At 42.4% G+C, this 17,200-nt stretch overlaps 1 protein-coding gene across 2 annotated transcripts in view; it reads right to left on the bottom strand.

Moving 5' to 3' along the window:
* Positions 1–17,200, bottom strand: part of PPP3CA (protein phosphatase 3 catalytic subunit alpha) — a 216,037-nt gene that overhangs the window by 84,570 nt on the left and 114,267 nt on the right. For both annotated transcript variants that reach the window (XM_018558984.1, XM_018558983.1), the window contains exon 2: positions 12,796–12,996. In XM_018558984.1, the coding sequence (XP_018414486.1) occupies positions 12,796–12,996 (201 nt within the window). The remainder of the gene's footprint in view (positions 1–12,795; positions 12,997–17,200) is intronic.

The following is a 17,200-nucleotide window of genomic DNA, read 5'->3' on the forward strand; positions in this document are numbered from 1 at the left end:
TTACAAAATGGATTGTCAGACTGCCAAGTCAGACCTGGCAGGGGGAGGAAAACAGAGGCCTTAAAGGAGAACTATGGGGTAAGTGTTTTTCCCCATAGTTCTCCTCAGGGTTACGGGAGGACATAAACTAGCGTCCTCCCGCGACCCAAAGCTCAGTATACCTCGAGGCTACAGCTCGCTGTATACCGAGACCGCCGCAGCCGGGGCGGATCCCAACATTACTGTCGAGATCCACCCAGCTGCGTGATTGACAGCTGGCTCTGCCTATCTAGAGACAGAGCCAGCTGTACCAGCCCCCTCCCCCGTTCGTTCCTCCAGTCAGCGCTGGAGGATCGGAGCGGGGGAATCCCTACAGGGAGCCGTGAGTGACCATCACGGCTCTCTGCAGGGACAGGATCGAGAAGTGAGCGAGCGACGGTATGTGTTCGCTCACTTCCCGATCTATTGAGCCGACGTGTGACAGTTTCATTTACACATGGCTCAAACTATGAGGTTGAGTGAAAAGTTTATGAATAGCAACAATGTGTTTTTTCTATTTTGGATAGAAAAATAAAATGTTTAAATTCCCATGTTAGGTCTTTTGCCATCTGTGTTGTATTCAAAAGATCTCCCTACTCCTACACTTTAAAATGATCCTGTCAAAGTCCAAATGACAGTTCCCTGCAATAGAAGAGCTATTCTATTTACCTCTCTGGAGTTCCCTGTTGTCTACCTTTGCTCTATTCAAGAGCTGCAGCCTTCATCAGATTGTTTAGTATTCAACACAGATATGATTGTCGGAATGCCTGTAGCCCCTGCTGCATGTCATATTTGCATTCTCTGTACCCTACGCCATTGCGGTGTCCAGTAGTGAAGTAGGGGTCGGAGCATGGAACCATGGCATGTGGAAAGGTACATAGGCAATCCCACACTCTTGGAAGCATTTAATGCTGAAGAGTCTGTGAAGGCTGCTGCTCTTGGAAGGAGCGAATGGAGAACACACCAGAACCAGAATCATAGCACTTCTATTACAGGGAACTGCTGCTTGCATTATTTTAGGCGACTGACCCGATTGCTTTAAAAAAACTTAAAATCAATTTTATCCATGCCTTATATCTTTAGCAATGGCTTTTCTCTATACACTGCTAATAAGGCAACTGTCACAAAGCAAAATACTATTGTGAAAAACTTAAAAGAAAAACTTCCATTCTCTTACTCCAAGTCACATACTATTTCTGAGGTAGTCATGCTTGCTCTATCCAAATCACATTACTTCCCCCAGAATTAGAATCCGGCCCAGAAGTAAAAGAAAGCCTACTTTCACGCAAGGCTTCCTAAAGTGCACCTGTGTCCAAAGCGTGTACCCCATTGTAAAGATATGACTGGAGTACCACAATACAAGAGTCTTGCAGTAACTGACTTGTGTCATGCACTTGATCAATGTGCTCTTAGTGTCATCATAATCTTGGAGATCACCAGGAGAGGAAGGGGTCTGAAGTCTGGGTGACTTTGACAGCTTAATCTGACAGGTGTGAAAAGGCGAGAGTGGAAACCTTGCCGATACCACAGCTTGTAGCCAGCGGCTAAGAATGCTGTTGAGCACAGTGATATGGACGGAGTGGTGCCTCCTATCTAGTGGTGGATGTGCGTGAATTACAAGGATGGATAAACAGATCTATGGATCCTTCAACAGGTACAACAGTTGCCATTTAGGTATTGCAACAGCATATTAACCTGGAATTACCTGGAATTCATTTTTAGCACAGTAGATGTGTGTTGAGTGAACAGAGCAAGGTCAGAATACCTGCAAAAGTATAATACTTCCATATGGAAGGTATACTTATGGCTCCAGTATGTTGGAAACATAATGAGGCCTGTATTTCAGAAGGAATTTATTTCCCTGCTGTATACAGGAATTAGTAAAATACCTCCCAAGATGTCTTTGCTAAAACACTTATAACAAAGAATGGCATTATGAAAATATTAATTGACAATAGTAACTGCAGCAGCATAATGAAGTTGGCGCTTAAAGAAGCGACTGTGCCACTGTTGTTTACCAGATAAGCAACTGTATTCAAAGCCGTAGGCAATATAAGCAGTTATCAGGAAAAAAAAATGAGTGAACGAAACAACTCATCTCATTATTTTGTGATTGTCTACCCCAGCACTGATGGATCCAAACTATGCGCAGAATTCCGCACTAGGTGAAAATGATCTGCAAATAACAGTTATATTTTTATGTCATTTGATAAAACCACAACAAAAATATGTTAACACTTCCCAATAACATGTCTGATACCAAACTGCTATGCCATGTGATTGTAAATAAAAGCTCTTTAGAGCCACCTGAACTATATACTATATAAGAAAGCCATTGTTTCTGAAACGTGGCCTGAATAACATTTTTGACATGGATAACAAGAACTGGCATACCAGTGGGATTCAGCTCTTAATAACTAGTTTGTGTCTGCTACTCATATCGCACACATATTGGATCTGACATTGTCACTTTGTTTACACTTGTGAACTGGACCAGAAAGTTTGGCACAGCATCATGTTTCTATTTACACACCTGCGTAGTCTCAAGGCTGCCAAAGGCATGATCCGACTGAAAAATTACTTTTTTCAAACATATGTTAATGCAATGGGTAGAGTAAGTGATACTCAACTCACTAGATATTGGGGGCCTCGAGTGAAGCTGACAGAACCAAAGGGCAGCAAATTATATTCAGCATCTTTAGTACTTCAGATGACTCTCAAAGACTAAAAGACATACCACAAGGGTCAGAGACTACAAACATGACACAGGAGGCAGTCGGAGACAGCAGATATACCAAAAGAGAAAGTCCGATACACCACGACAGTTAGGAGATTGCAGACTTGCCTCAAGAGACAGTCAAAGACTGCCAACATGCTACAGGAGAATTTCAGTGACTTCTGAGTTTGCAAACATTCTATAGAAGGCTGTCAGAGGCTGCAGACATGCAAAAAGAGACAATCAGAGACCGCAGGCATGCCAAAGGAGACATTCAGAGACTGTAAGCATGCCACAACAGATGGTCAGAGACTGCAGGCAAGCCACAGTAGGCACCCAGAGACTAGGGAAATATTCTGCTATACAAGACTACTACAGACTTCTGCCATCTCAGTGCCTTTAAAAAAAAAAAATGTTCAAACATTTGATCTTACCCACAGCAAGGTCCATTAAAAATTGCATGGCACAGCAAACTCATTTCATTTAGCACAAGGTAGTTTAGTGACAATTTTCAATTTTAGTAGTACAGGCAGGCTGCTACAAAGGCCCCTTACACACGGTCTAATCGGGAGGGGATCCATGTATCTTGCAAGGGAGGGAAAAAAACGGACATTACCAGACCCATGTTAGTGTATGGGCAGGTGGATCTAAACAGACCGGCGTCCTCCAGTTTTTTACCCCAGATCCGACACAAACAGGTCTGGCAAAATGGATCTCCAATCGGTTTGCTTTTCCAGACCAGGCCGGAGCCAGGGGTAACCAGATGTAAATGGTCTGTTTAGACCTGGCTGCCCATACACTAACACCGGGCTTCCGCAAATGGCCGATTGAAAAACTGACAAAAAGACCTGATTGGAAAGCCAGTGTGAATAGGGCCACAGCATTTACTCTGACTGTTTCATAAGTGTGGGACTGGGCAAGGAGTAAAGATAGGTTATCCTTGGCTTTTGATGTCACAGGTCACATGATATAAACGCCATGAGCGAGGTCAAGAAATGTTTCCACCCGATGCTATGCCAGATCTCACATTATATCAGGAGGGTCTGTGTTAGCACCTAGGCAGGGAATTATATTGACTGCTCAGATTTTGCACTAGATGGCTGCACCATGAGGGTACAGGCAGGGGCGTATCTGCCGCAAGGCAAATAAGGCGTTTGCCTTGGGCGGCAGCTTTTAGGGGGACGGCAAAAATTTCACCCCCAAAACAGTTAGGCAGGCGGGCGGAGGAGTCAAAGGACGGAGTTGGCAGGGAGGCAGGGGAAGCGGCGAGGAGGACGCGGAAGAGGCACAGCAGCAGGAGGGGGCAAGGTAGAGCAGCAGGAGGGGTTGGGGCGAGGCTGGGGCGAAATCAGATCAGGAAGGGGCGGGGCCAGGGCACCGTTGCGTCGTAGGAAGCCGGGTCACCAAAGAGCCGTCAGGCTGCGGAGGAGGCCAGGTCCTGCAGGACCAGTCCAGCGGTGGAGGAGGCCGGGGACCAAGCAGCAGGTAAGATGATCACACTGCTGCTAAGGGGACCCTGCAGAGCCCAGCATGGATTCTGCACAGCCCACCTGAGATTCTCTGGCAGAGCCCACCACATAACCTGCACGGTCTGCAGGGTTTCGTGGGGGGGGGTGTGCATGATCTGTGGTGGGCTCTATGGCACAGCCCAACACAGATCCTGCACAGCCCCCATGAGATCCTGCAGATTTAGTGTGTGGGGAGGTGCCCTAGTTTCATCTTGCCTTGCCATCTTACCACTGGGTACAGGTGGAGCAGCAAGGGGCTAAAATCTTAATGGCAACCCTCAATGTGTTCCTATTTTTTGAAACAATACACAACACAGTTAATATCATTTTGGCACCAATAATATAAAATGTGTGGTAAAAGCTGAATGCAAGCACAAACTTGTAATAAGATCTACAGTCATGGCCAAAAATATTGGCACCCCTGCATTTCATTAAATACATTTATTTATATTCCAATTCAATAGATGCAATATTAGATTTACATAATGAATGGTGAGCCACAGAATCCCACTCATTAGTCGTTAGCAGCAAACATCCGTGGAAATAATTCAAAATTATGTCAGCAAGAAGTACATATATGCATGGTGTGGCAGTGCGTTGCACTGCCATGCAAGATGCTGGCAAAGCAGACACCCAGGACTCTCAGCCAGAGGGGAAAGAGCCACTGGGAAAGAGCTGACTTTGCAGCTCTTTCCAGGATTTCTGGCTTTGGCATGGGATCCTGAAACTGGTAGATTTCCAAGAGAATTAGGAGGGATGAAATCTCCATTCCTGGGTCCATTGTTTAATAGTGGCCAGCACCTAATTGCACACCTGTGCACAGCACTTATGGGAAGAGTGCTGGCTAAGGTTCTGGGTTCCAGCTGGAAGACAAGGGAGCTGTCTGTCCAGGAGTCAGGAGGACTCCATTCTGGAACCAGCCTGTGTGGCAAGTCTGTGGGATGCAGCCTGTTTGGGAGAGGTTTTTTTGTGATAACCTGAAGTCTGTGAGATTTGGAAAAACATTATGTTGCTGTACTGTGTTTGAAGACCCCTGCGAGGGAAGCACCTGTGTGGACTTTTATGTTTGAAATAAAAGTGGGCAAAGAAGCCCTTAAAAAGACGTGGTAAGCAAGTGGACTCCGTCCTTAATGTGCTACCATTGGAAGCTAAATCTCACAATTGACAAAATTTAGAATCTCTTTTAAAAAGAAACATCCAGGGTCATTTTCTGTCGCTGCGTATGTGCTTCTATCCTAAAATCTCAATTAATTTTACTATTATTAGTAAGACCCGACAACCCCCTAGTACTTTTTAATTAAGATCTGATATAAACAGATCATTGTAAACATTGCAATATGATAAAGCACCGCTGCTTACTGTGACACATCCTGTACTTATAACGATATATAAAGGTCATTATGTTTCATTATACTTCTCTAAATGCTTTGCCAAGGTATACTATACAGCTTACGCACTTTCTTTCTCCTACACATGTTCATATATAGCACAGAGGTAGTCGGGCATGAAAAATAGCGAATTAAACTGTATAGACAATTAAATAGACATTGACAACATTTATTTGATTTGACACTACAGGCGTTCCGTGATTTTGTGCACATCCTCCAAATTGATTACATGCCACATTTCCTGTTCAGTGGTTTTCCTATACGGCATATTCCTCACATAATGAACACATATTTGAAGCTGGTAATACAGAGCAGTCTACTTCTGTAATAAGCTTTAGAGGAGGATTATAAAACATGGCCGGGAATCTAGTGCAAAGACTGTAATGTATGAAATTGGTCCAGGCAGTTAGCTACGTGTAGCAAAGATAGCCAAGGAGAAATAAAGCTCAAAGCAGCTTTGAAAAAAAGATTTGTTAGATGTGTTATATTTATACAGGGTAATTTTCATCTTGCAACAGCTTCATGTGTCACTGATACTGGCACATCCATACCTGTTTTAACTGTTTTCACAGCACATAGATTAAATATTACATAAGTCTATAAGGCGATATGTAAGGGAGTCGTAAAGGTGATCACAGAGGTAATTATTTAGGGACCAAACAAACAAAACCTACAAATAGGAGCAAGATCTACTTTTTAGACTATGGGTTCAGTTCACTAAGCCATAAAGCATGTAATGGTCTTTATAACTTCTTGCATAAAGCCTCATACAAATAAAAAGGCCATACAAGGGGCATGCTTGTGACACTACTATTAAAATTCCAAAACAACTTTTCATTGATGGATCAAGAATTACAATCACAAGAGTGGATCTCAGATGATTGTCATCAGTGTCACATTGGACCAGGAGCACTGGAAAATATATTTTTTTAGTAGGGCAAAGATGAGTAGTGATATTGTGGCATGTCATGGTACTAACCAATAAATATTGATTTGCCAGGAGGAAAGTATTACCACAAGCTCCAACTACCTCTGGAAAAACGCATAGCCAAATCTACATAGCTTAACAATTTACATACCATAGATATGATTAGTTTTTTAACCTTATAAAAGCAAATGTATCCTTATCATGCACTTGATCAATGTGCTCTTAGTGTCATCATAATCTTGGAGATCACCAGGAGAGGAAGGGGTCTGAAGTCTGGGTGACTTTGACAGCTTAATCTGACAGGTGTGAAAAGGCGAGAGTGGAAACCTTGCCGATACCACAGCTTGTAGCCAGCGGCTAAGAATGCTGTTGAGCACAGTGATATGGACGGAGTGGTGCCTCCTATCTAGTGGTGGATGTGCGTGAATTACAAGGATGGATAAACAGATCTATGGATCCTTCAACAGGTACAACAGTTGCCATTTAGGTATTGCAACAGCATATTAACCTGGAATTACCTGGAATTCATTTTTAGCACAGTAGATGTGTGTTGAGTGAACAGAGCAAGGTCAGAATACCTGCAAAAGTATAATACTTCCATATGGAAGGTATACTTATGGCTCCAGTATGTTGGAAACATAATGAGGCCTGTATTTCAGAAGGAATTTATTTCCCTGCTGTATACAGGAATTAGTAAAATACCTCCCAAGATGTCTTTGCTAAAACACTTATAACAAAGAATGGCATTATGAAAATATTAATTGACAATAGTAACTGCAGCAGCATAATGAAGTTGGCGCTTAAAGAAGCGACTGTGCCACTGTTGTTTACCAGATAAGCAACTGTATTCAAAGCCGTAGGCAATATAAGCAGTTATCAGGAAAAAAAAATGAGTGAACGAAACAACTCATCTCATTATTTTGTGATTGTCTACCCCAGCACTGATGGATCCAAACTATGCGCAGAATTCCGCACTAGGTGAAAATGATCTGCAAATAACAGTTATATTTTTATGTCATTTGATAAAACCACAACAAAAATATGTTAACACTTCCCAATAACATGTCTGATACCAAACTGCTATGCCATGTGATTGTAAATAAAAGCTCTTTAGAGCCACCTGAACTATATACTATATAAGAAAGCCATTGTTTCTGAAACGTGGCCTGAATAACATTTTTGACATGGATAACAAGAACTGGCATACCAGTGGGATTCAGCTCTTAATAACTAGTTTGTGTCTGCTACTCATATCGCACACATATTGGATCTGACATTGTCACTTTGTTTACACTTGTGAACTGGACCAGAAAGTTTGGCACAGCATCATGTTTCTATTTACACACCTGCGTAGTCTCAAGGCTGCCAAAGGCATGATCCGACTGAAAAATTACTTTTTTCAAACATATGTTAATGCAATGGGTAGAGTAAGTGATACTCAACTCACTAGATATTGGGGGCCTCGAGTGAAGCTGACAGAACCAAAGGGCAGCAAATTATATTCAGCATCTTTAGTACTTCAGATGACTCTCAAAGACTAAAAGACATACCACAAGGGTCAGAGACTACAAACATGACACAGGAGGCAGTCGGAGACAGCAGATATACCAAAAGAGAAAGTCCGATACACCACGACAGTTAGGAGATTGCAGACTTGCCTCAAGAGACAGTCAAAGACTGCCAACATGCTACAGGAGAATTTCAGTGACTTCTGAGTTTGCAAACATTCTATAGAAGGCTGTCAGAGGCTGCAGACATGCAAAAAGAGACAATCAGAGACCGCAGGCATGCCAAAGGAGACATTCAGAGACTGTAAGCATGCCACAACAGATGGTCAGAGACTGCAGGCAAGCCACAGTAGGCACCCAGAGACTAGGGAAATATTCTGCTATACAAGACTACTACAGACTTCTGCCATCTCAGTGCCTTTAAAAAAAAAAAATGTTCAAACATTTGATCTTACCCACAGCAAGGTCCATTAAAAATTGCATGGCACAGCAAACTCATTTCATTTAGCACAAGGTAGTTTAGTGACAATTTTCAATTTTAGTAGTACAGGCAGGCTGCTACAAAGGCCCCTTACACACGGTCTAATCGGGAGGGGATCCATGTATCTTGCAAGGGAGGGAAAAAAACGGACATTACCAGACCCATGTTAGTGTATGGGCAGGTGGATCTAAACAGACCGGCGTCCTCCAGTTTTTTACCCCAGATCCGACACAAACAGGTCTGGCAAAATGGATCTCCAATCGGTTTGCTTTTCCAGACCAGGCCGGAGCCAGGGGTAACCAGATGTAAATGGTCTGTTTAGACCTGGCTGCCCATACACTAACACCGGGCTTCCGCAAATGGCCGATTGAAAAACTGACAAAAAGACCTGATTGGAAAGCCAGTGTGAATAGGGCCACAGCATTTACTCTGACTGTTTCATAAGTGTGGGACTGGGCAAGGAGTAAAGATAGGTTATCCTTGGCTTTTGATGTCACAGGTCACATGATATAAACGCCATGAGCGAGGTCAAGAAATGTTTCCACCCGATGCTATGCCAGATCTCACATTATATCAGGAGGGTCTGTGTTAGCACCTAGGCAGGGAATTATATTGACTGCTCAGATTTTGCACTAGATGGCTGCACCATGAGGGTACAGGCAGGGGCGTATCTGCCGCAAGGCAAATAAGGCGTTTGCCTTGGGCGGCAGCTTTTAGGGGGACGGCAAAAATTTCACCCCCAAAACAGTTAGGCAGGCGGGCGGAGGAGTCAAAGGACGGAGTTGGCAGGGAGGCAGGGGAAGCGGCGAGGAGGACGCGGAAGAGGCACAGCAGCAGGAGGGGGCAAGGTAGAGCAGCAGGAGGGGTTGGGGCGAGGCTGGGGCGAAATCAGATCAGGAAGGGGCGGGGCCAGGGCACCGTTGCGTCGTAGGAAGCCGGGTCACCAAAGAGCCGTCAGGCTGCGGAGGAGGCCAGGTCCTGCAGGACCAGTCCAGCGGTGGAGGAGGCCGGGGACCAAGCAGCAGGTAAGATGATCACACTGCTGCTAAGGGGACCCTGCAGAGCCCAGCATGGATTCTGCACAGCCCACCTGAGATTCTCTGGCAGAGCCCACCACATAACCTGCACGGTCTGCAGGGTTTCGTGGGGGGGGGTGTGCATGATCTGTGGTGGGCTCTATGGCACAGCCCAACACAGATCCTGCACAGCCCCCATGAGATCCTGCAGATTTAGTGTGTGGGGAGGTGCCCTAGTTTCATCTTGCCTTGCCATCTTACCACTGGGTACAGGTGGAGCAGCAAGGGGCTAAAATCTTAATGGCAACCCTCAATGTGTTCCTATTTTTTGAAACAATACACAACACAGTTAATATCATTTTGGCACCAATAATATAAAATGTGTGGTAAAAGCTGAATGCAAGCACAAACTTGTAATAAGATCTACAGTCATGGCCAAAAATATTGGCACCCCTGCATTTCATTAAATACATTTATTTATATTCCAATTCAATAGATGCAATATTAGATTTACATAATGAATGGTGAGCCACAGAATCCCACTCATTAGTCGTTAGCAGCAAACATCCGTGGAAATAATTCAAAATTATGTCAGCAAGAAGTACATATATGCATGGTGTGGCAGTGCGTTGCACTGCCATGCAAGATGCTGGCAAAGCAGACACCCAGGACTCTCAGCCAGAGGGGAAAGAGCCACTGGGAAAGAGCTGACTTTGCAGCTCTTTCCAGGATTTCTGGCTTTGGCATGGGATCCTGAAACTGGTAGATTTCCAAGAGAATTAGGAGGGATGAAATCTCCATTCCTGGGTCCATTGTTTAATAGTGGCCAGCACCTAATTGCACACCTGTGCACAGCACTTATGGGAAGAGTGCTGGCTAAGGTTCTGGGTTCCAGCTGGAAGACAAGGGAGCTGTCTGTCCAGGAGTCAGGAGGACTCCATTCTGGAACCAGCCTGTGTGGCAAGTCTGTGGGATGCAGCCTGTTTGGGAGAGGTTTTTTTGTGATAACCTGAAGTCTGTGAGATTTGGAAAAACATTATGTTGCTGTACTGTGTTTGAAGACCCCTGCGAGGGAAGCACCTGTGTGGACTTTTATGTTTGAAATAAAAGTGGGCAAAGAAGCCCTTAAAAAGACGTGGTAAGCAAGTGGACTCCGTCCTTAATGTGCTACCATTGGAAGCTAAATCTCACAATTGACAAAATTTAGAATCTCTTTTAAAAAGAAACATCCAGGGTCATTTTCTGTCGCTGCGTATGTGCTTCTATCCTAAAATCTCAATTAATTTTACTATTATTAGTAAGACCCGACAACCCCCTAGTACTTTTTAATTAAGATCTGATATAAACAGATCATTGTAAACATTGCAATATGATAAAGCACCGCTGCTTACTGTGACACATCCTGTACTTATAACGATATATAAAGGTCATTATGTTTCATTATACTTCTCTAAATGCTTTGCCAAGGTATACTATACAGCTTACGCACTTTCTTTCTCCTACACATGTTCATATATAGCACAGAGGTAGTCGGGCATGAAAAATAGCGAATTAAACTGTATAGACAATTAAATAGACATTGACAACATTTATTTGATTTGACACTACAGGCGTTCCGTGATTTTGTGCACATCCTCCAAATTGATTACATGCCACATTTCCTGTTCAGTGGTTTTCCTATACGGCATATTCCTCACATAATGAACACATATTTGAAGCTGGTAATACAGAGCAGTCTACTTCTGTAATAAGCTTTAGAGGAGGATTATAAAACATGGCCGGGAATCTAGTGCAAAGACTGTAATGTATGAAATTGGTCCAGGCAGTTAGCTACGTGTAGCAAAGATAGCCAAGGAGAAATAAAGCTCAAAGCAGCTTTGAAAAAAAGATTTGTTAGATGTGTTATATTTATACAGGGTAATTTTCATCTTGCAACAGCTTCATGTGTCACTGATACTGGCACATCCATACCTGTTTTAACTGTTTTCACAGCACATAGATTAAATATTACATAAGTCTATAAGGCGATATGTAAGGGAGTCGTAAAGGTGATCACAGAGGTAATTATTTAGGGACCAAACAAACAAAACCTACAAATAGGAGCAAGATCTACTTTTTAGACTATGGGTTCAGTTCACTAAGCCATAAAGCATGTAATGGTCTTTATAACTTCTTGCATAAAGCCTCATACAAATAAAAAGGCCATACAAGGGGCATGCTTGTGACACTACTATTAAAATTCCAAAACAACTTTTCATTGATGGATCAAGAATTACAATCACAAGAGTGGATCTCAGATGATTGTCATCAGTGTCACATTGGACCAGGAGCACTGGAAAATATATTTTTTTAGTAGGGCAAAGATGAGTAGTGATATTGTGGCATGTCATGGTACTAACCAATAAATATTGATTTGCCAGGAGGAAAGTATTACCACAAGCTCCAACTACCTCTGGAAAAACGCATAGCCAAATCTACATAGCTTAACAATTTACATACCATAGATATGATTAGTTTTTTAACCTTATAAAAGCAAATGTATCCTTAAAAATATACAAAAGCTCATTGTTCCAGTAAATCAAAATTAATGTCTCACACTATACCTGCCAAGTCACAAATAACACAGGGATCCCAAAATGCAAAGGGCTCAGCAACATAACACCAGTGCCTCTTGTTCACTGCCATTTGAGTTAGTTCATAATGATGGAAACTGTAAACCAGTGGTTCTCAACCTTGGTGAGACCAGGGCCTGGTAAATTCTTTCAAAACCTTCTATGCTCAAACAGTAGGAAAAAAACAGTTTATACTCATACAAAGTATTAAAATGCAAAATATGTATTTAAAATCTGTGCAAAAGGTAGTAATCACTTAAAAATATGAGTTACGCAGGTTGAAAGTATTGTATAGATAGTTAACAGTAACAGGGCTTTTTTTGGACAGTTAAAAAAAACAAAAGCAGACAGTTCACTGAGTGTAATGTGCATTACATTTAAAACCGCGGAACTGCGTCTGTTTCATTAATTTCAGCTGTCATTTCTCACATGTCTGCAGGCCCAATAGAAGGGAGGCTGCGACCCGGTGGTTGAGAACTGCTGTAGACTAGCTGCACCTTCCTTCCAGGGGCAACACCTACACCAAGGAGGTAGAGAACTGAAAGTGAAAACTAAAAATGACTGCTATACTTGGTAAACCTTTTTTGCCCTGTGTATGTGCTTTACAAACGGTCACTCACCTGTCACTGGAGCATCAATATCCAGTAAGTTTTTTTCCATGCGAAGAATCGAAGCTCCCTCTGTTATTAATCGGAGAGCAACACTTTCCTCCAGTCTTCCCTCTTTCATTAAGTGGGCTTTTAAGATGTCTACCCGAGGTTTGCCATCATTGTCAAATACTTCTTTTGCTGTAAGCCTATGATTTGGTGGGAATGGTACAGCTAGAAAAATAAAGGAAAGAGGGAAATATTAATATTGAATATTAGGCATATCTCATACCACTAAAAACAGTATCTATATCTAAACTTCATCCTATCAGAGGTAGTCATTGTTCAGGTATTCAGGTGTCGATTTTCTCTTGATGGGAGAAGTGATTGATAAAGGATGGAAGCCATTCAGACAGTAAATGAAGGTGCGCTCAAGATAGTTGATGCGGCTTCAAAGGGTTATATTGTGGAGATGCAAGATTGCAGCAAATTGAGAGAAATAAGTTTCAACAGAAGTACAGAATTTGCTACAAGTATGGGAAAAAAGGCAAAGCTGGAGTTCAGCTTTAAATGTTTCCCACGAACAGCATTTAATATTATTTTCTGACAGATTGATTGCATATACACCGGACAGACACCCAGTAATGCTAGAGTCACTGCTATAATGGAGTTTAAAGGATAAACAATAAGTGTAGGTACTAAGAAACAATGAATGTATATGGGCAAAATATAACAGATGCACATTTTGAAACATTTACATGCTTAATAAATGCAGTAGCATTATTTAAAGCTTAGAGAAAATATTGAAGAAGCAAATTTCAGATGCAATTCCTGGTAGTGGGAAATACATCATGAACAGAAAGCATCAATGCTCCTGGAACCTGTAGAAAAACCAGAATGAATCACCTCCTAGTTGACCAAGCTAATCCCTCTAATTCTCTCTTCAAATGCCTGCTCGCACATTATTGAGATGTGTTTGTTGATGTCATATCAACATAAGAACGGAGCTTACCAGTGACCTTAGCTCTAATTGGACTGTCAAAGATCATGTCACCTTTAATTAGTAATTTCACTAATCTGATGTCCTCCAGGAAGTAACCATTTACTATTCCCATCTTCTCTTTTTACAACATATTTATCTGGCCAAGCAATTAAATGTACCATGATTTGTTTAACCACACCTTATCGGTTAGAAGACAAATACACTTGGGGGCTTCATTTGCCTTGCCACGAGCAAAACATTTCACTATATCTTCAGTGAACTGTTGGTTAGTTTCCAGATAGATTTTCCAATAAGATATTTATCTCATCAAATCTAGATAGTTCAAGTTAGCTGTTCTAGAAAAAGTAACAGCAAATGCATTGGATCAGATATGTATGTCATTTTATAGAACAGGAGGTGTAAACAATTGCTGTCGGTTTACACAATGACAGCTAAAAATTGGCTTAAATTCAAAGGACTTAAAGCGAGTGTGTATTTTGCCCATTCATGGCAAAAACAGGTTTACCACCACCGCTGATACTTACCCTCCGTGTTCCTTAGCCATCCTTTGAAATACTTAGTACTTCTAGGTATGGGGACACCTTTCACTGCCTACCTTCCAAGCAGCAGTACTGGGTGACTTGATAGCCACTCGCTAGGCCCAAGTGCTCTCATGTGGGGGCAGATCTTTGTTTAGGCTCTGACCTTGAGCCAACCTGAAAACATACAATGAAGTTCTGGAAAGGATATAGCTGGACAGAAGCCAAGTATAACAGACTATCCTGAGAACTGTCTACTTTGCCCATTCAGGGCCCCTCTGTGCTAGTACTTCCCTTCACAACTCCATTGATATACGCATATAAAGTTTATATGCCAATATCCCCCCAGATCTACTTATTGTTTTGACATATGGTTTTCAATTAAATTAACTATTGCTTATGCGCTTGTTTTTTTTTATTGTATGCTTAGTTTGAATTGCCTGCGTTAAGACATATTAGCTTTAAATATGCAACAGGGGACTATCTCCAACATTAGTGGCATCCTATGCTATATACTCCCATAGTCAAATCATATAAAGGAGCGTTATTTTCAGAAGCTTCATCCTTATAATAAGTATTAGATTTTTTGACATGAGAGTTAAAGGAGAACTATGGGGTAAGTGTTTTTCCCCATAGTTCTCCTAAGGGTCACGGGAGGACATATACTAACGTCCTCCGTGACCCGAAGCTCAGTATATCGCGAGCTACAGCTCGTGGTACACTGAGACCGCCGCAGCCGGGACGGATCCCAACATTACTGTCGAGATCCACCCAGCTGCGTGAGTGACAGCTGGCTCTGCCTATCTAGAGGCAGGGCCAGCTGTACCCCCCCCCCCTCCCCATCCATTCCGCCAGTCAGAGCTGGAGGATCGGAGCAGGGAGGGGGGAATCCCTGCAGGGAGCCGTGAGTGACAGCCATCTCTTACTGCAGGGAGATGACCGGAAAGTGAGCGAGCGATGGTATGTGTTTGTTCCCTTCCCGATCTATTGAGGCGACGTGTGACAGTTTCATTGTCACACGTTGGCTCGAACTATGAGCCTAGTTGATTTTTCTCTAGTGTTGGTGAGATTTAAAAAAAGGAGTTACATTTCTGACAGTTTCAACCACACGTCTGCTGGTGTGCGTGTGCCGTACAGTGCCGATGCACTGGATTGAGCCACATGACACTTTCTTTTCTTTTTGTTAGAACTTTATTGCAATCTCATAAGTGACATTTCATTAAGTTCTTTTAGAATACTGTAGTGCAATGTGGTTGTACCATATCTCACTGCGGTGTACTCAAAAACGTACTGCATGCTGTACTTTATTTTAAGCGCACACCACCACAACGCGTGGTGTGAACTCTGCTCACCTGTGAAAAGCAAATTGCCTTGTCTTGCGTTTGGGCTGCGCTGGAAAAAACGGCCAGCACAGCCTGAACGCATATGGTGTGAATGGGCCTTTCTGTCTGTGACCACACAGGGGAGATTTTCCCTCACTGCCTGAAAAATTTCTACCTCTTCCATATACTACAACAATTGTGGTTTTGTCTGTGTGCTTCTTGGAGAGATTTCGAATCACTTCCTGTCCAGGAAGCAAGGGGGAATCTTCCCAATATAAACCTGGCCTTTCCTGCTCGGTCCTGGATTTGCCTGGAGTTAGCCTTTAAAAACAGGTTATATCTATTACAATCTCAATCGTTACTATGAAGAAATGAACGTGCCATTTAAATCCATCTTATGTTAAACACGCACGTCCATTACTCTGGATAGTGTAGCAAACTGGGGACTGCCATTGAGACCAGGGGAAGACCAAAATATACTTTTACAGAAAAAACACACCTGGCTATGCTTTACGACAGGGCAATGTAGACCACTAGAGAGTGTAAACAACGTTATAAAACTTTAACAGGTGAAGCATTTCACAAATATTTTCAGTTTGGGTAGAGTTTAGCTATAACTAGGCAACAACCATGTGCACTGTAGAGTCCAGTTTTAAATGTAGATTTAAATGCAGAAAAAAATAAAAATTTAGGTTTTGTGCTACAAAGTAGGTATCGGCAAAAAAAAAAACTCCTGGAAAAATATCCAGCTATCAAAGCGTTCAATGCGCACAGTATTACTGTACAACAGATTTCCTGCTGCTCAAGACTTCCTACACGCGTATGCAGTCGCGCCCAAGGATTTTATTTATTTATTTAAAAGCCATTAGATGAGTTATTTTTGTCAATTTCCAAGGAAGAGCCTTAACAGTGCATGTTGCTTAAAATACCTGCCTTCATAAACAAACAGATCCACCAAAAAAAGAGCACATGGAAAATGTTAGCGAACATGTTTACTTAACAACACCGGTAATGTGAATGATTTGCTTTGTACACAGTGCATCTAAAGAAAGGGCTCTGTTCACAAATTCATAGTATACTGAAGCTGGCCAGGCACCGTTAGAGGCCGCATCTAACAGATTCCAATAACTACGACAAAAAGCGTGGATGGATGAAACTCCTGGGGCTATTCTGTTCTGACAGCCGGCACCTGCCGCTTTAAGAATACATGCACTGTGACTGGTTGCATTCACTGTCCGGCCAAGAATATTCAGGCTAGCTCCTTCAACAAAAGCCGATTAGAAAATAAAATGTTTGTCAAAGAGAGGGGTGCCAATGGGGTCACACGCTGCTCAAATGTTATGCCATCTTAATAGGACTCAACTGAAATTTAAACAGTGTATGGCCAGCTTTAGTAAAATGAAATTACTCAGTGGCTGGCAGTTCACGTCTATGCGACTCCCTAACAAACAAAAATACTATGAAAGTTTACTTACTCTACCACTTGAAGCTACTCCACAGACCATCTGAAGCTGTACCACAGACCAGAGGCTACTGGGTGGAGTGTCTAACTATTTTGGTGCTTGGAATATAGGGTTGATTTATTGAAGTATTTT

The sequence above is a fragment of the Nanorana parkeri genome, unplaced genomic scaffold, assembly GCF_000935625.1.
Source record: "Nanorana parkeri isolate BGI_ZX_2015 unplaced genomic scaffold, ASM93562v1 scaffold372, whole genome shotgun sequence".
NCBI lineage: Eukaryota > Metazoa > Chordata > Amphibia > Anura > Dicroglossidae > Nanorana > Nanorana parkeri.